Source organism: Daktulosphaira vitifoliae, unplaced genomic scaffold (genome assembly GCF_025091365.1).
Source record: "Daktulosphaira vitifoliae isolate Bord-2020 unplaced genomic scaffold, ASM2509136v1 Scaffold_4, whole genome shotgun sequence".
Classification (NCBI taxonomy): domain Eukaryota; kingdom Metazoa; phylum Arthropoda; class Insecta; order Hemiptera; family Phylloxeridae; genus Daktulosphaira; species Daktulosphaira vitifoliae.
Window position 1 is genome coordinate 39,832,372 of NW_026099575.1, and position 20,932 is coordinate 39,853,303.

Here is a 20,932-nt window from a genome sequence, read left to right on the forward strand (position 1 = left end):
ACATAGAGCCTTTTCATTTAACACAGTACAGTATTTCTCTCATTCACACATCACATTATCAACCGGTGGTCTAATGTTAATGAGTTCTAATTCCGTACCATGTCTTTTTTCATACAATTTCCGGTACACATTCTATAACCGGCTGTCAATCTTTAGCAACCATGTTACATTCTTATCTATTTTTCAAAATAAGAATTTTAACTAATTTAACAAATTTTATTTTAGTTATTGTGTATTTAGTTTTCATTACTTAAAATAATTTCTCTGTAACTCCCCAAGTAATGAATATATTTTAAATATTTTTTAATATAATTATGAAGTGTAAAAAAAATATTTTCAAAAAAGTCATGTTAGAATCTTTTTATTCTAAGGGTGTTATGTTTAAACTGACTAAGTATCAGTCCTGTCAATGATGGTTAATTGTGTTTATGTTGTATATTTATATATATATATTTTTTTTTTTTTGTTAATAGACTAATGAAATGAATGTCAAATCATTGGGTTCTAGTTTGATAAGTCAAGCTTTATTTTGGATGAAAATTCTTAGTAATCAGTCATTAGATTTAAATAGTATTAAACAATGTAATCAACAATACAATGCATCTGAATTATATTTAAAAGTAAAAATATTTAATTTTTATTTAAATTTTCTTATATTTATACATATTTTTTTTGTTTAGTTGGCTGTAGAAGCACGAAAAGAGGGTAATGTAAATTTAGCTACTCGAGGAATGCTTCACTACTTAAAATCAAATAAATCTTATGAGTTTATAAATTTATCAAACAATTTATTAGAAAATAAATCTGAGTCTATTTCTTCATTGTTACAAAGAGTTGGAAAACTTCTTGTAAATGAAAATAATTGTAATGTTTGGCCACAGAATCATGCAGTAGTAGTACGACAATTTTCTAAATTAGTATATAGGTAAATATAATTTCATTTGTAGTAATAAAAAAAATTTAAAGATTCTCCAACAACATAGTTTTAAATATTGAGATTGTTATAATAAAAAATTAGTAATGAATAACTTCTTCCTAATATTATTTAAAAATTAAAAAATTATCAGCATCTTCTCAGCTTATATCCCTATTATTTGTATCTTTATATACCATTTTACTGATAATTTGACATGATTTTTACACTAGCTGTTGACCTGATACAATGTTTTATTATGGCTAATGAAGCCAGTAAAGGAGCAAAGTGTGTGTTACTATTAAAGTTCCTGTATGGTCATCTATTTAGGAATAAACAGAAAAGAGCACAGCTAAACAATAGCACTTAGGCAGTGTTTAAGTGGCATGCACCTACAGTGGGAATTCCCTTCCCCCATAAATTTATTTGTTTATTAGATTAAAACATTTAAAGTTTCAAATTTTTGAGTTAATACACATGTATAATATACAAGGGATTATAAATATAGTTAGCTAATTGGGGTTTTTATGACATCGATATTTACACGTACACAGCATTTATTACCAATGGTAATGAAGTAAGTTTATAAATACACTAACTGGTAATACACATGGAATTACAAGTACTGGTAGTTAATTAGTTTTTTATGACTTTTCTGCACAGTTATGAGGGAGTGTTTATTGATAATTATGACTATCAATAGATATGCTTTCTGTATTGCCAGTTGGTGTATTTGTAAATTCATAACAATGTGCCTTATTACCATTGATTTATAAATGTACCTGCAAATATTGATGTCATAAAAAAACAATTTGCTACCTGTATTTGTAATCTTTTGTATATTATACATGTGTATTAGTTCAAAAATTTGAAACTTTAAATGTTTATATTTAATAAACGAATAAAGTTATATTAAAAATTCAAATTCCATTTATTATTAAATTAAAACCTTAAACATTTCATTAAATTCAAAATATGTATTCCCTCCCATTTAAAATAACAAAGTTGACACCCTTACAAGACATAAGAGATGAATTTAAAAAATATTACTAGTTAATAATTCATGAACAATGTGTAATTAAAGAAAACAAAAAAAAAAAAACAATGATTAAATTATATTTATTCTGTAAGTAACTAAGGGGGTATGATAAAAAAATCACTCTGTATAGAAGGTTAGTTATTAAGTAAAGAAACATAGATTCTATTGTTCTCGTTTGTAACAATTTACTTGTATATAAACATATAGAAATTATTTTTAATTGTTTTATCATTAAAAATAAATAATATGCTTTTAAAGTAGTCTAAGAATGCAAAATAAAAAAATTAGTAAAACTAAAACTAAACCTAAGAGGTTCTAAAAATATTTGCCATCTTATTTAGGGTAAGTTAAAAGTTAATTACTCTGTTATACAGAGTGTTCAGTAAGTAAGGAATCAAGTAAATTGTTACAAATAATAAGAACAATAGAAACCCATTTCCTTACGTATTGAACTCCTATATAAGGCTTTGTTATGTAATAGAGATTTAATTAATTTTTTCTAAGATTGTGAATTTTTCCAAATTTTGAACTAAATATAATAATTAGTGGTCTTACTATTGAGCAATATTGGTGTAATGAAAGATGAGTTTTCTATATGAATATACAGGTATAATTTAGGGAGAAATTAAAACGAGACAAACATTTGTTTGTGACAAAGAAGAACACTATAATTTTTTTTTGCTTAAAGAGCAAAGTTTTTTCTATGTATATACTCCACTAAAAATATGCCTACCTAAATTATTACTTGGATTGGTAAAAAAATACCTTCATAATATCACAATTAAGCTTAAAAAATCCTCTTATATATCAACTATTTTGAGTTAAAACATTTCATTAAAATGCTCTATATATAAAATAAATGTGGTTATAGTACCAATACTCTTGTGGTTTCAAATTGTACAGTTGTGCTCATGAGCAAGTAACTGTATGATGTATCCGTTAGAAAATTACAAGAATATATTACAGTTATAAAATTATTATAATTTTGTTTTTAATAACTGTTATAGTTTCATTTAGATATAAATATATTTTAGTATTTAGCTGAAGATATATAGAATTGTACCATTTTGATTGTTTTTAACTGAAATAAACTAAAGTTAATTTGCTCATATTATTTATAATAAATAATTTTTATTGTTTTTTTAGATGCGTTTCTCAAGATTTAGGAATTGAAATGTGTATGAAGTCTGGACTTAAATTATTAGAACTAGCTCAATTGAATGAAGATTCCAATTTGAAAGAAGAAAGTGCACGAATGTTAATTACGCTGAGCAAATGGTTAAATTTTGAAAACCATAAATTTACTGATGAAGTAATTATTAAGTCCTCTATAAATAAATCAAATATTTTATTGGACTTTTCTAATGATAATTCATTAAATACTGGTCAACTTATTCGAGAAGTAATACGTAAGTATTCCATAATTTCTTATAAAAATTATATATATAGGGTGATTTTCTCATAATAAAGCACTTATTTAATCAAATAAGACTAATAATAATATTAATAATTTTTTGTTTTAGTTATATTCTTTTTTCAATAAAAAGTACTTTTAACTTATCAATCGCTATTAAAATGACCACCTTATATATACATATAAATATAAGCTATAATTAAAATTTTATTCATTATTACTATAAGAATAATTGCAATAAAATTTTAGATTATGATAACACGTCGGTAAATGATTTGGATCATGTAACCCTTTTGGTTGGCCAACTTTTGAGGATAACAGTGTCATATTGTCCAACTATGGCAAAAGCTTGGAATGAATTAGCGGGCTGGTGTTATAAACTAGGTCGTAAAGTTGTAGATGATGCTTATAAGCGTAATACATATTTCTTAAATGAATCAGAAATGGCCAAAATAGATACTTATATTCCTTCAAGTGCTACTGCTGAAGATAGAGAGAAAGTGTATGCAATACTTAATGTTGTAACTTCATCACCTCCTCAACAAGATGATGATGACATTGGAGTATGATAATATTTATAATTTACTATTTTATAATTGTCTGCTAAGATATAAAAATCTATATATTTCAATATGGATAGCTTTAATATTAATATTATGATATTTTTTTTCATTATCATTATTAGATTGAATTAGTCTTATCAAATGATATATATTTATTTAATTGAAAAGTTTCAATTATGCATAAAAATGTATAGGACAGAGCTAATATTATATTTTCTTGTGTTTAATAATCCAATATTTACTACTAAACTCATAAATTAAAAATCTTAAAAATCAAAAATACAATAGTAAAAAAAACAATTTTATATGATTTTTGGTATATGATGTATTTAAATTATAATAGTACTATATAAAGAGTGGCCCACGATGTTATGTAGAATCTAATAACTTATGATTTTTTTTTCAATGGGGAATCCCTAAAAATTTTTAATTTTTGTATTACTTTTATCTATTCTAGTAATGATGTCACAATATTAAAATATGAAAAAATTATACAGGTGTTCAGTAAGTAAGGAAACTGTTTTGTATTGTTCTTATTGTTTATAACAATTTATCTGTTTCCTTATATACTGAACACTTTATATATAGAGGTAGTCAATTTTGTTGTTGTTAAACTGTTTTTTGTATGTACAGTTCAACTGGGTTGGGTATCAAATTTTCTTAAAAACTATTTTGGGTAAAATATGAGATTTGAGTTTTAATTTATGTGCACATTATTTTTAATATTTTTTTTCTATGTTGAACTTCAAATGTATTGTAACATAATTTTATGTTATGATTTTTTATTTTTTCTGTGATGTAATCAAAAGAGAAAATTTAGGGTCAAAACTTAATTTGATTTGATAGCTAATAAAACCTTAAAATTTGTTAAAAAAAAGTATCAAAGAAACCAATTTTTATGCAAATATTTTAATTAATTACAAAAAAAAAACCTTATCTCAATATTTAATGATTTTTAGAGTGAACATATTTATACTACTGAAACATTAGAATACCAGTTACAAAATGTTATGTACTTTGAAGAAAATGAACTAACTGGACTAATTGACTGGTGGAGAAAATCCCATTCTAGAATATATGGATACTATCAACTTTCAGCTCAATCATATTTTAAATTTTTGCAGCTGTGCAGCAGCTACCAAGTAATAAGAATGTATAATATTAGTAATAATTTTTTAAAAAATATCTAGTTAATTTTTTATTTTTGCTTTATAATTAGCTTCTCATAGTTTCAATGTGAAACTGAGAAGTTTTTGATTTTACCATAATGTGTTTTTTTTTACCTGTTTACAATTTTCAATTCTCACAGTACTGATTTTATTGATCTGTGTTAAAAGAATACCATTGTAGTCTATTTGAACCCATCAGTACTGAAAATTGAAAAAGTAACCCACACTTTTAAAAATTTCTCAATTTTTGGTTATATAATAAAAATTAATCACTTGTGGCTAATTAATGAAAATGAAAATTATATTAAAAATATTGAATTAAAAAAGCCACAAAAAAAAAATTTCTTAAAATCCCGGATACTTATTTTGGTAATAATGTTACCATTATAAACGCTAAACATAAACTGAATTGTTTTATTCTTGTCAAAACTATTGGAATTGTCTAATAGTTGAATTGCCGTTAGGTTTTTACGGTATTCCAACCTATGTGCAAACCAAGTAACTCTATCTACTGCAGTCGGCAACATCATATCATAATGAGATTTCTTAATAATAATAATAATTTAGATAAATTTTTTTATGGCGTTTATTTTATTAAGTAGTATTTATTTCTTAATTTTTGAGTGGTTCAATATTGTTTGGGTCTATCTCTCATCCCTTATAAGAGTAGTAAATTTCTTTTTTCAAATAGCAAAATAAATCTAACTAGTTTATATAATAGAAAACAATAAACTTATCCTTTATAATGATAATAACTTTATTTACTTAAATTGCAACATACATATTTAACTAATTCATATAATAAAAAATTATCCAATTTATAAAATGACTGGTAGATAACAAATTTTGAGTCAGTATTTCAGGAGTTATTAATTTTTTGATGCATAATGATAAAAATAACATTACTAACTAGCCTCTAGTTTACATTTAAAAATATTATTAACTTTCGAAATACTTGTTCAAAATTTGTTATCAGTCATTTTATTAATTGGGTAATTTTTATTATATGAATTAGTTAAATATGTATGTTGTAATTTGAATAAATAAAATTCTTCTTTTTCCTTACCTTAGTACGAACTACTTGAGGTGGGTCAATTTGAATAAATAAAGTTATCTTATTAAATTTTTGACTCATTGTCTTCAATCGTTTTATTTTTTGAAGTTGAGTTGAAAATGTTAACTGTGTTGTTATTATTTTTAAGGAAGAATCAATTGCAGCCACTTTGAGATTATTACGTCTCACTGTAAAACACGCCTTAGAATTACAAGGTTCTCTAGAAGAAGGATTAAGCAATACTCCCACAAAACCTTGGCGATCTATTATACCTCAACTTTTTTCTAGACTTTCCCATCCTGAACCTTATGTTAGACGTACTGTGTCTGAATTGTTATGTAGATTAGCAATAGATGTACCACATCTTATAACATTTCCAGCAGTTGTTGGGTCAGATACAGGCCTAAGAACTATAAATGAAATACCATCTTCAAGTATATTAATTAAACCATGTAAAGAAATGCTAGAAGAAATTAATGTAGTACGCGAAGAAATAGATAGCAATGAAGAAGATGATGATCTGAAAATTGGACAAGATGAACAAGCAATAGTCCTTGAAGATTGTTTTCATTCTATGGTTAGCACATTATCAAAACAGGTACTAAAAATTAATAAGAGTATTTTTAATATTACTATAAATTGTACTAAAGATTACTAAATGTTGAAAGGCAGGAGAAATGATTGCTGAGGTAAGAGTTCTAGTATCAGAGTTGCGTAGAATCACACTATTATGGGATGAGCTGTGGTTAGGAACACTTACACAGAGACAGGCTGACATAAGTAGACGTATCTCTCAATTAGAGTCTGAATTAAGTAAAACTGAAAATCATCCATATCTCTCAGAAATTGAAAAGGAACGTATTGCTATAGAAAAATATACAATTTTACTTAGACCGGTAAAAAATATTTATAAGAAATATATTATATAATATTATTGTCCTAGCCAAAGAATGAAATAAGTAATTTCTTTTTTTAGATCCTCTTTATTTTTGAACAATTACATGCTATTACCTCAGTTAAATCTGAAACTCCTCATGAAAAATGGTTTCAAGAAAAGTTTGGTGAGTAGCATTAAATTTTCTTGCTTATTAATTTTATAGTTTTTAACATATTTAAAATTTATTTTAGGCTCATACATACAACAAATGTTAGACAAATTAAGAAAACCTACAGATTTTGCTCTAATTAATGTACAAGAAGTTTGGAAATTAATAAAAACATTACAAAATAATCTTCAAACACGTATAAGCAAACGAGGTTCATATTCATTAAAAATGGATACTATTAGTCCAATATTAGCTAATCTAAAAGACACAAAAATTGCTATGCCAGGAGTTGAGAGTGTTGTTACAGTTGCTTCTATAAATAATAATGTGGCCATTTTACCTACATTCACTAAACCTAAGAAACTTATTTTCTATGGATCAGATGGAAAAGCTTATACATATTTGTTTAAAGGCCTTGAAGATCTTCATTTAGATGAACGTATAATGCAATTACTGTGTATTACAAACACATTGCTTAGTGGATCTTGTGAAAAGTATAGAGCTCATCATTATCCAGTTATACCATTAGGACCAAGATCAGGTTTAATTTCTTGGGTTGATGGTGTTGTTCCTATATTTATGCTTTACAAAAAGTGGCAACAAAGACATGCATCTAATAATGATGGTAAAAATACATTGTTTAAAATAAATTTCTAATCATTATAATTTATTTAAATTAATCATAATGTTTTTATTTTTAGGTGTGATTATGCGTCCTTCAGAGTTATTTAATTCAAAATTAGTACCCTTATTAAAAGAAAAAGGCATCACAAATTTAGATAATCGAAAAGAATGGCCATTGAGTATCCTTAAAGAAGTTTTAATTTCTTTAATGAATGAAACACCAAAAAATTTACTTTCCAAGTAAAAAATTGTGAAATATAATATGAAATTTTAAGTTATAGGAATTAGATTAAATAAATTTTAATTTAGTGAATAGTATTTCTTTATAATCATGAAAATTTCTTGCGTAGTAATTTTTTATATTTCAAAATAAACAATTATCATTTTTCTTACAATTAATTAATAATAATTTTAATACATATAGTGGGTATTCAGTCCAAAGGGGTACAGTCCATAATAGTATATATGTATATTCTGTCTATACTATATATGCGTACTTGTTCTAAAATTATCATCAACTGATCCAAATTTTTGGTAGAAAAACACTCAAAAAATAGAAATTTTGAAATAATTGTTGATTTTTTCTTATAGAGAAAAATAATAAAAATATGTTTAAAATACAAAATTTCAAAAATTAAAACAAAATGATAATTGGAATATAAACTTAAGAGATAATAGTGAGATTTGAGACCATATATAAGTTGATTTTAATAGAAAACATACTGTTTAATTTTTTTTAAGTGAGTTGTGGACACAAAGTGTTGACTGTGGTTCTTGGTGGCAATCATCATCATTGTATGCAACATCACTAGCTGTCATGTCTATTATTGGCTATATTATTGGTTTAGGGGATCGTCATTTAGATAATCTTCTTGTAAATCTTCAAAGTGGAGAAGTTAGTAAATAATTATCATGTTTTCATTTTGTGTTATTATTTTTCAAAAATTGATTTTTGTTACATATATTTTTTATTTATAAAAATTATGGATTGATTTTTGTATTTTAGGTTGTCCATATAGATTATAATGTTTGTTTTGAAAAAGGTAAAACATTGCGCGTTCCTGAGAAAGTACCATTTAGATTAACTCCAAACTTAAAAGAAGCTTTAGGGGTTACTGGAATAGAGGTAATTTATTTCACCAATTATAAATAACAAAATATTATAACATAATGATTAAAAAATATGTACACTATTCAACAATTATTATAATTTTAGGGAAAATTTCGTTTAACTTGTGAACAAGTTATGAAAGTGTTGAGAAAAAATAAAGAAACATTATTAACATTGTTAGAAGCATTTGTGTATGATCCACTTATTGATTGGACTCCTGAAAATGAAACTGGATATACAGGTGCTGTATATGGTGGTCGTCGATCATTGGTTACAGAAAATAAAATAAATAGAAAACAACTGGAAAAAGAAATTACTTTAGCGATGCTGAATATTCGTATAACAGAAGCAAAGTATGATTGGATTACCAATAAGTAAGTAAATTTTTATAATAATTAAAATTATAAATAAATTATCTTAGTAAAAATATTATATTATGTTGATGATACCACTAATCTGTTGTTAATGTCTAAGTATATTCAGTTACATAATTAAGGGGAGCACATAATAGTCATAATGTATATCTCTAAAATAAGATAGTTAACAAAAAAAAGTCAATATGGATTAGTAGGAAACTTGTAATTTTATCTAGCTATACATCTTTGTATTAAGAAATCAAGACTATGACAAGTATATTTTATTAGCGATTTTTTCAAGTTTTTTAGTTTTAGAATAATAAAAAAATTAATTTTTAATTTAATATTAATGCAAATCTAAAAACGTTTAATAATTAATAGTAAGTGTTATTAATTAATAGAAAAAGTATGGAGGAGTCTTTAGAAACAGTTGAAGAAAGTATAAATAATTACTTGATTGAAAAAGTTAAATTGCAAAAAATGGAAGAAGGCTTAGCAGAAAGTCATCAATTAATGGCACTGGTAAAAGAAGCTGAAGCCTCACCCACTGGTCAGCATCCATTATATAAACTTCCTGAGCGTTACTTTGCACTACAGCAAACTCAGAGCATGATGATTGGTTCAACTATGTCTTTAAGACAAAAAGTTGAAGATTGTGATTCTAGATTATCACAATATGAAATGGCTATGCATTATCTTGCTGCTAGTCAGATTCATTTAATGATTGAAAAAGAAGAAACAAAATTGCATCAAAGCTATAATAGTCTTTTATCAGAAGATGTAAAAGAATTTTTACAAAATGCTGGGCAAACTAATTTAATAGAACAAGTAATTATTATAATTTCTTGACATTTATTTACATAAATAATTAACACATTTTTTTTTTATAGTGCATGCAATCAAATGATGAATTATCACTATTATGTCATCGTCAAAATAAACTGATTACTCTTTGTTTAAGATTACTAAATGATGTTCAGTGTTTAACTAATTTATTTCCCAAATCTCATATTCGTAATCATCGTTTAACATATTATCAACAGTGGCTACGATTACTTATGGATTGTCCAACAATTTCAATGTGTGAACAAGTAAAAGAAGAGCATAAAATGTTATATTTAGGTGTACCAAAAGCTGAACCCCCTACACAACAAACATTAACTTATAATATGGAGTTACATCAAACTGCATTAGAAGCTAGTTGCCATACTGCTAAAATTATTGAACGAATCAGAGAAATAGATTATGTTACTTCAACATCAAGTGATGAAAGTATTTTAATTAAACTTATTGAGAACTCTCATGATGTTTTGGAATTTATAATTGCGGCTGACCTATCTACATTAAATAAAAAATTCCTTATGATCGAAACATCTGCATCTAGTAATTAAATATAAATATTATATTAATAAATTCTAACTAAAAAAAAAAATTAATCAGATGCAGGTACACGAATATTAGATATGACATCTAAAGATGGAGAATGGATCTTAATTGATATGTATATGATGACAACTGTTGCTCTTAAAATAGGATCTTTGGTGCTTACAAATGATAATACAAAAAGTGTTCAAACTGATTCTGACTTAATATCAGCTTTTAATTGTTTACGTGCAGTTCAAAGTCTTTATTGTAGTTTGCAGGTATACAATTTTTAAATAAAATTAATTTCCATAATTTTTTATGAATTATCTTAATGATAATTATTTATGTATCATAAATTACAATTTATAACATTAGATATATATACTGTCTATACATTAATTGAAAAATTATTTTTTAGAAAATAAACTATAACTTTATAGACATAATTATGCCAGAAACTATAAAAAAGTTATGTGTTGAAGAACCTAGTACTATAGCAATCATAACAAATTTAAATAATGTTATTAATAATTGTTCTATGAATATCAATGATTTGATAGAACAACTGAACATTCACTTACGTCATGTTATAATGGGAATGAAAGTAATAATTAAAAATTAATAAGTGTCAGCAGGATATAATTTTTTTTTTAATTACTAAATATATTTTAGTCTCCAAATGATAGTTGTCAAATAATTGTGCAAGATATTCGAAATAAATTTTTTGAACTTATAAAAAAACATGATAATATTGTTCTAACTCAAGGTGAAATGCTTTTAATTGGATTTTATGGGCTATTTGAAGATGTCATACTAGCTAATGAAAATGTTATCAAAGCAAAATCTAAACTTAAGATTCCAACTGCTTGGAAAACAGTAGATCAAATAAGAGAAGCTAAATCTTTACTGGTATATTTTCTTTTTTATTAAATTTGTTAAAAAATTGTAGTTTATTCAAATTACTTTATTAATTTTTACAAAAAATTTAAATAGAAAATTATTTAATCTATTTACAAATCAATTATTTAAAGTTAAAAATATATTCTAAAACATTAGTTTATAACTAAAAAATATCAACAAATATTTAACTCGGTTGATTTTCTTTCATCATTGACATAACTTTAAAATAAATATATAAAAAAAAAAAAATAAATATAATTAATTAAAATAAAATATTTATTAATTTTTTTTACAAATCTTTAATAAAACTGTATATAATCTATTAGACTATTTTAGTATTTATAGCAATAGTTGCTACTGAAAAATCTACTTATTAAAATTAAATTTTATTTAAATATTATTCATTACAACTACTATACTCACACTATAACTGTTCATTTACTGTTGAATTAACAGTACTTGTTATTAAACTCTCAAAAGAAACGCTGAGATATTTCTTGTTTTTTATACTAAATGTTTATCTTAGTTATGTGTTATGAATAATGTGCTACCAATTATATTATGATGTTTATCAAGGGCTTGGTCATTAAAATATACAAAAATAAATAAATAAAATTATACTAAGAAACTAAAATATTGCAAATTTTAACATATATTTTAGGGAGCCGTTTTAGATTATGAGCCTTGTAGTATATTGAATGATATTATGTTTCTAAAAACACTTTTAACCATGAAAGAGGTATTTAATATTTGTACTGAAATAGCAATAAACTTTGGAGGAAGAAATACTCAAGGAATTGGTATTTCTCATTATAATGAAAGTGTTATAATTAAACCAGTAAAATGTTTTGTTGCTGATTGTCTAACAAAACGTTTATTGGGTTTGTTTTCTCATACTGTTGCTATTACTATTTGTTTTTTACTGCAACATACTGGATTTAATATAAGTGGTAAATCTTTTGATAAATACAGTTTTTTAATTTAATTTAATATATATATGTTTTATCACATAGCTGAATTAGAAAAAAGAGATATTGGGGCTGATAGTAAAATACCTTTAGAAGAACTTTGTAAAAAATGTACGGAGGAGGCTATTAAAATGGGTAAATTTAATCGTGGTCAATTTTTGGATCATTCAACTTCTTTAAACAAGTTGGAAGAATTTTGGAGGAAATCTGAATTGCATACTCATTTAACCATGAGAGCCCAGCAATCAGATATAAGTGCTCAAAGATTAGCAATTCAATATGCTTCTCACTGTTGGTTGCATGCTATTCCTACAATAGGACAAATTGACAATTTACTCATACCTGGTAATAAGTTGAAAAATCTTATCATTTTTTTAAATTTATTTAGTAGAATGATTATAATTTTAGATGAATTTCTTTCTATGTTTGCATTTTCCTTTAACTTAAGAAAGGTGAAAATTCTCTATCATTTTATTATTTGAGTTGTTTAATGACTTTTTAATTTATAGATCGAGCCACAATCTTAATGGAGTTAAACAATATTTTATCACCATTAGCAGTTTTACAGTCTCAAATTATTGAACAAATGGAACATAGAAGTTCTTTAATAGTAACTGTTGAACAACGCTTAAAATGGGCTTCTGGAGCAAATCCTTCTGTTGCTGAAGTAAATATTTTTGTTTTAGCTTTAATGTGTAAATTTATTTTATTTTATTATTTAATATTTTTATATATAGGTAACAAATAATTTTGAAGATAGAATGAAGCATGAAAAAATGATAATTGATTCTAACCAAAGCTTGTGCACATCTTTATTAACAGTAGTTAGTTCTTTACTTCAAACTGAATCACTATTTACACGTACTTCAGAAGCCATATCTGCAGATATCTCTTTTTTACAAGTAAATTTTACTAATGTTTATAAAATTATGTTAATTACAAAATGTAAATTATTGATCCTTAAACTCTGAAAACTATAATTGAATGAAATATATTATACTTTGAATTTTAATGGAATAAATTTGGTTTGTGAAGATTTAAATGTTTCTAAAAATAGATATAATAATTACAGCTTGACATTTAAGTTAAATAACTTATTTATTAACTTTTTAGTTGGTAGAAGATTACCAGAAAGCATGTTTTATGGTATCTAATATTGGAATATCAATAACTCCAGAGGAAGAAAACCTTATGAAAGTAGTTCCTTTACCTCAGGGTCCCATTGAGTGGTCTTGGTTAAATGATACTGTGAATATTATTTCAGGTATTTTAAATATTTATATAATTTGTTAATATTTAATAAAATAAGAGAAAAATCATAATTTGAGTTACGATATATTAATCCACTTTTCCTTATGAATATTTTATATCTGAAATTTTAGGTGGTAAAACTATATATTTTGGTGTAAAAAATAACTATATTTATAGAAGATGTTCACTCATTTTATTTTAAAATAATTTTTTTTCTTTTTATAATTATAAAACAATAATATTCATATGCATACCATTGTCTCTATGCTGACAAATTACACCACTATTAATTAACATTTAATTCATATAACACTACATTTGTTCTAGATAATGTTCAAAAATTAGTAGCTACACAAGAACCACTTAGATCGAAAATAAATCACATTCAAAAATGTATAAATGAACAATCAATTATTCTTAAATCGACCTTGACATCACATAACAAAATTATGTCTGATATTCGTTCATTGTTAAAATCATTAACTAAAGTAAATAGGTAAATTTGTTATTAAATTAGTTTCTAACAATTTTAATTTTCTTAAGATTGATAATGTGGGCACTGCCAGTATAAACTATATGTCAAAGTATTCAAACTATATTGAAAAATTAATGTCATTAATTGAATTACTAAACACACACGATGAACCAAGTAGTAAATATTTGCAAAATTTATTAGAAACTGTACAAACATTGAGAATTAACACATGTAAGTATTTCTACTGTTAAATTTAATAAGTATGTAATGATTTTTTTAAATACATACAAGAGTATGTTTTTATTTTTTGGAAAATCTCATATATTTATAAAATAACCTATTAGAATAGATAATCTATTCTAAAAAAAAAGTTTTTTCTAAAACTTTAATTTCTCATAAGATTATTATAATAGTTTTTTTTTTATTATTAAAAAATATTACACCTAACATAAGTTATACAAAACAAAAACTAATTTTATTAGTTTTATTAATAGTTAAAAAAAAAAACTAGCATAATCTATATGTATAGAAAATATTTAATTTACTGAGATCCAAGATGTGAGTTTAAATATAATCTTAGGAGCAAGTTCAGACCAGAATCGTCCAATTTACTAAAGTAAAGTTTGACTGGGATGTGCATTTTTAAAAATGTACTGATTTATTTTCTGTTTTTATATCTGAAAAATGTATGAATTATTTTTCAAAAAATAATTTATATTAAAATATCTAAAAATTGAGTTGAATAAAAGTTTTTAAATTTGCATAGGACTAAAAACTTGTTAATAGTATAAAATATGTTTACATAAAATATTAGTGAAATTTTACTTTTATAGAAAACAAACAATTTATACTTGGGGGGGAGAAGTATATAAAATGTGATTTAATAAAAATATTATGCTACTAATAATAAAACATCATATTGTCATAGATGAAAAGGAGGGGTTTGAAGGATTTATAAGCCCTAGAGGCGTCATTTCAGATCATGCTAGATTAGGGGAAATTTATAACCGTCCCATTATTCACAAGCCACTTACAATTTATCACAATTACTAAACCACTTAACTAATTTTATATGACCAAAAAAAAACATTATTAAAAGGGATTTTAATATTTTTGATGGTGTGTAAGCAGAGACGTGTTAAGGGTGTTAAGGGTTCCAAAAAAATATGAATACATATTAAAATACATTTTTTTTTTCATAAGTATTTTATTCAAAGATATATTTTTTATATCAGTCAATGTTATTATCTTTGTATTTATGTATATAAGATATTTTATGGATAGAACTATGGTCAGTGGGTAATACCGATCACCTCATTATCTCATAAACCCATGCATCTAAAATTATGTTGACCATTTCTATAGATTAAGAATGATAAAAAAACCTTATTCTTATTAGAACGATATTTTTGAAAAATGTTTTCACGTTTAAATATGTGAAAATAATTTTCAGCGTTTATTTATCTAAAAAAAATTTTTTTAAGAAATTTAATATAAGGTAAGCAAATTATTATAAATTTATAATTTATATAAACTATATTTCTGTGATTTTTTAAAAATTATTTTATCCATATCTTTTTGCATTTATTTATGTATGGCCAATATTCCCCTGGGAAACCCGGTCATTTGCATTAATATATATATATATATATATAAGATTATGTTTTAAAAATCTGAGACTTTGACATAATGCAGTCAATATGTTTATGCATTAATTTGTTGTAATAGCATAACATTTAGAGTCTTAGAACCTGAGATATAACAATTTCTGCTTAGGTGACCCTAGTTCTCCCAATTGGAGGTCCCAACAGTCCTGTCAGGTCTAGGGTTCTCCACTTGATAGGCAGTAACAGATAGATGTTTTCGTAGATCGCGACCAGTCCAAGGTTGTCCGGACTAACAGTGGTAAACCGAGAAATTTGGAAGCCCATGTTGTCGGCTTGCATACCAGTTTCGTGGTGTAGGACTTGGTTTCAAGCTTGTGGAGCATTGTGAGTTTGCGTTTTTCCGAAATGTGCATGACCTTTAACAGGCGTCACACTTTGATCCCGACCCGATACTTCTTCTTGGTCACCTCGTGACATTAAGGTCCGGTGGTGTTCTGCCGTATACCTTGACTTACGGTTAGAAGGGAATAGTAGTGGTAGGTTTCTGCGATCCCTCTAGAGAAGGTCTCCGCTATACTAGAAAAGGAAGAATTGCCGCGTCTCTTAATTATAAACTTTCCGCCCGATCTTTCTTATTGCAATAGGTAAATAACCTACAATGCGGTTTCCAAATATAGATTATCGGACAAGAGGCTCTCAGCACAATTGCCTCCGAACGGAAGGAGTAACTGACTCTTTTAAGGTATATTAAATTTCTACCCATGTTAAATAGGAACGCCAAATATATAATTGCTTTAGGGAACCAATGACAGTTAGCACGGCACTGATTGTAGACTTTTGACATATTATTTTATTTGTTAATAAAAAAATAATACTTCACAGTCAAGTTATTGCACATGTAAAAACGTTTCATTTAAAATCAACCTATAACAGAAGTTTGTACTATTTATGATTACTACAGATAGAAATAATATTTTCTAAATTTGTGATGATTATTGTTAACACACAGTGATTTAAAAATTGTGTTATTTATCAACAGTTATTGATGAAAAAATATTTTTCTTATCAAATAAAATTTTATTTTCAAAACTAAAATTTTGATTTTCACTGTTTTATAGATTATATTTAAATGATCTGATATGACTCGGCCCAGTATGAATATAGCTCAATAGATCCTGATTTGTACTGATATAATTTGTAATAATTTAAAATAATTTGTACTGAACATTTAGACTAAAGTAAATGCCCCAGTTGCTCTCTCCAAATGACCCCACCCCTCTATATAACCTTCCCTATAAATGTAGAATATTATTTAAGTCATTAAGGAAGTAACACAATTAGTATCCTCTAAAAATGCCACCTACAATTTTGGCTACAGAAAATAATTATTTAATTTTTTAGAATAATTATTTTTTTAAGATTGCTCATCATTTATTTTACAGCTGCTATCTATGATGATTTACTATCAATCTTGGGCGAAAAAGATTTACTTGTCAAACAAAATAAACGCCCGCCATTATTGCGCCAAGAAAGTGTATGTTTATCACCAAGAAAAGGTTTACCCAGGGATCCACATACAGGAAAAGGTTTGTCAGTTATGTTATGTAGTATTTAAAAAACTTATAGGACTATATAATTTTTTTTACGGAATATAAAAAACTATTAACTTCTAATAAGAATAAATCATATTGTTTTATATATTAAAATATTTCTAGAGTTATAGTGTAGCAATGATCATACATATTAAGTTTATTAAACAGATATTATTATATATATAGTTATAGTTTTTATTAGGGATCGGATTAAAAATTATTTTTTCATTTATCTTCAAATGTATTATATCGTTACCTTAAAATTGAATTAAACATTATTCAACAATTATATTTAGATCTGTAAAAAATACTTAGAAAATGTATTTTACGTTGAATGTTTAGAAGAAGTTCACAACAAAATCATTATTATTAGTATTTTAAAGAAATAATAGAGGTTTGTTTTCATTAACGTAGAATTTTAATAATTATTTTTTTACATTAATAATAATATTGCATTTAGCAATATTTTTATTTTTATATATACATGTGTTTATATGTATGAGAAAAGTTTTGACAAAAAAGTCATTAGCTACTGATTTATAATTAGTTTTTGTTAGGTTGTACAAATTATCTACTCGTAATTACACCACCAATAGCATACTATATTAATATATTTTTACCTGTTCTAAAATTTAGAGTAATAACAGATAATTTTCAAAGTATTTCAATGCAATAAGTTGTACTAATCATCCTGAATATATAAAATTTATTTTTCTAAAACTTTATGTATTAAAAATTTTCATTTCTTCTCAAAATTAAAAGGTATTAAATTTATTGTCAGTTGCACCAATCCTTATATACAATGTATATTATATTACATTGTGATCACATTACATATATTTGGTGGGTAGTTTATTAGACGACATGATTCTTCTTATAAATGAAAAATTTAAATGATAAATGATAAATTTCATGAAAAATATACTTAAATAATAAGTAATGAGAAAAATAAATTTAAAAAGCTTGGAGGTGGTAGAGGTCTCTCAGTGAATGATTTTTATCATGTACTCATAAAATTTGATGTCAGTGCGACTGTTTATTATGTGTTTTGCAATGTTTACTCTTTATTGTTAATGTTCTTTTAATTAAATAACTTAATGTTTTTTTTTAAGAAGACAGAAAAACCTGTATAATTTAGAAAACAGATTTAAAATCCTATAGTTGTCTTTAAGATTTAACCTGTTTCTGATTGAACTATTCAAATTACATATTAATGTGTATTTAAATTTGATGTAATTTACTGTTATTATTTGTATGATATAATTACCAAATAATATAATATATACAATTATTTAGTTGTTCAAAAATGTAACGCTTATGCTGTAAGTGTTTGGCGAAGAGTAAGAATGAAATTAGAAGGTAGAGATCCAGATGTAGGACGAAGATCAACTATAACTGAACAAGTAATAACAAATTTTATTATCTTTAAATTACTTAAATTATTTGAATATAATTGCTTTATTAATTTTTAAAAATATATATAATTAGGTTAATTGGGTGATAAATGAAGCAACAAGTATTGATAATTTGGCACTGCTGTATGAAGGCTGGACGCCATGGGTGTGAATAATACAATTTATAGGCACTATAAAGTGCCTTATTGGGATTGCAAACATTAAATACTTATTACGACAACTGAATTATTGATCATTCAACCATATGTGTTTTATGAACTAGGATACTGTTGGGTTAACAGTGTGAAGTCCATTCATAAATATCTATCTAAAAATATTATGTAATAAAAATCTAAAACAATACTAGCCATTGCAAAATCGTAACAGCTAAGAATAAGACCATAAATGTTTTTGGTTATTCAAATGGTATAAGATTAAAGGGTAAAGTTGTTGAATTTGTCGTAATTGTGTAAAACATACATAGTTTTTATGTGGTGTTTTTATATTTTTAGTATAGTAATTCTATTCTTCTTACAATTTAGTTTTATTTTGAGTTTCTGTATACTAACTGTATTTTTTCTTTATTTCACAGCATGCATTATCTTTTTTTTTTTTATATACATAAATTTATTATATATTTTATTTTTATTTTGAAAATTTATGTTGATAAAAAATAATGGCAATTTTTTTCCTTGATTTAAATAGAAATTATACTTAAATAAAATGTTGTTTTAATTTTTTCATTTAATTCAAATAACGAAATATTCCAGTGATATATTTAAAAAAAAATTCAATGATAAACATTATCACTAGTATTTTAAGTAATAGAGATTTTTTTCTCATATATTCGTTGTTATAATTAAAAGGAATAAATGAAAAATCAATTATTGAATATATTTTTTATCATTATTTGTTCTGATTTTTTCTTTTTCTTTTATTAAATGATATATATAATTAAAACATTAAATTGCATTCCTGGAAATATTCAAATGTTTTTTAGCTTCGATGCAAAGTTATTTTTAATTTGATAATAACTTAATAACAAATTAATTATGATATGATATTAAAATAGTATAAATAAATGTGTTAAAAGTTAAAAGTAATTTTTATTGAAAAAGAATATAACTAAAAGAAAAAATGATCAATATTATTATTATTTTTAAATTAAATAAGTGCTTTATGATGAGAAAATCACCTTATACAGGGTGATTTTTTTATCATAACCCACTTAATTACTTACAGAATAATAATAATTAAAAAATTTTTTTTTATTACTATCTTTAGTTACACATTATTCTTGAGTTATGAACTATGTTATACTTTTTAAATTCATCCCTTATGTCTGGTAAGGGTGTCAACTTTGTTTTTTTAAATGGTAACACATATTTTTAATTTAATAAAATGTTTGAGTTTTTAATTGAATAATAAATGGCATTTGAATTTTTAATAAAACTTAATTTGTTTATTAGATATTAACATTTAAAGTTTCAAATTTTTGAGTTAATATATAGGTATAATACACAAGGGATTACAAATACAGGTAGCTAATTGATTTTTTATGACATCGATATTAGCAGGTACACAGCATTGTTATTATCAATGATAGTAAGGTACATTGTTGTGAGTTTATAAATACACTAACTGACAATACAAAAAGTATATCTATTGATAGTCATAATTGATAATAAACAATCCGTGACTGTGATAGCAATATCATAAAAAATCAATTAGCTACCTGTATTTGTAATCCCTTGTGTATTATACCTATATATTAACTCAAAAATTTGAAACTTTAAATGTTAATATCTAATAAACAAATTAAGTTTTATTAAAAATTCAAATGCCATTTATTATTGAATTAAAATCTCAAACATTTTATTAAATTAAAAATATGGAATACTTACATATTACTTCTTGAATAAGTTGACCAGTATTTAATGAATTATCATTAGAAAAGTCCAACAAAATATTTGATTTATTTATAGAGGACTTAATAATTACTTCATTAGTAAATTTATGGTTTTCAAAATTTAACCATTTGATCAGCGTAATTAATATTCGTGCACTTTCTTCTTTCAAATTGGAATTTTC

General features: G+C 24.6%; 1 protein-coding gene across 1 annotated transcript in view; it reads left to right on the forward strand.

Moving 5' to 3' along the window:
• The window catches only part of LOC126905535 (serine/threonine-protein kinase SMG1), a 39,731-nt gene extending 20,162 nt beyond the window's left edge, over positions 1-19,569 (forward strand). Inside the window, exons 25-52 of the mRNA XM_050685321.1 lie at positions 474-620; positions 681-925; positions 3,099-3,361; positions 3,616-3,929; positions 4,889-5,071; positions 6,301-6,750; positions 6,821-7,048; positions 7,129-7,213; positions 7,281-7,823; positions 7,900-8,062; positions 8,564-8,717; positions 8,829-8,948; positions 9,039-9,307; positions 9,691-10,117; positions 10,180-10,672; positions 10,730-10,932; positions 11,073-11,258; positions 11,327-11,563; positions 12,216-12,504; positions 12,568-12,867; positions 13,032-13,189; positions 13,260-13,424; positions 13,636-13,786; positions 14,101-14,261; positions 14,317-14,479; positions 17,298-17,441; positions 18,744-18,850; positions 18,936-19,569. Coding sequence (XP_050541278.1) covers positions 474-620; positions 681-925; positions 3,099-3,361; positions 3,616-3,929; positions 4,889-5,071; positions 6,301-6,750; positions 6,821-7,048; positions 7,129-7,213; positions 7,281-7,823; positions 7,900-8,062; positions 8,564-8,717; positions 8,829-8,948; positions 9,039-9,307; positions 9,691-10,117; positions 10,180-10,672; positions 10,730-10,932; positions 11,073-11,258; positions 11,327-11,563; positions 12,216-12,504; positions 12,568-12,867; positions 13,032-13,189; positions 13,260-13,424; positions 13,636-13,786; positions 14,101-14,261; positions 14,317-14,479; positions 17,298-17,441; positions 18,744-18,850; positions 18,936-19,013 — 6,426 coding nt within the window. The 3' untranslated portion in view covers positions 19,014-19,569. The remainder of the gene's footprint in view (positions 1-473; positions 621-680; positions 926-3,098; positions 3,362-3,615; positions 3,930-4,888; positions 5,072-6,300; positions 6,751-6,820; positions 7,049-7,128; positions 7,214-7,280; positions 7,824-7,899; positions 8,063-8,563; positions 8,718-8,828; positions 8,949-9,038; positions 9,308-9,690; positions 10,118-10,179; positions 10,673-10,729; positions 10,933-11,072; positions 11,259-11,326; positions 11,564-12,215; positions 12,505-12,567; positions 12,868-13,031; positions 13,190-13,259; positions 13,425-13,635; positions 13,787-14,100; positions 14,262-14,316; positions 14,480-17,297; positions 17,442-18,743; positions 18,851-18,935) is intronic.
• Positions 19,570-20,932: the final 1,363 nt, after the last annotated feature.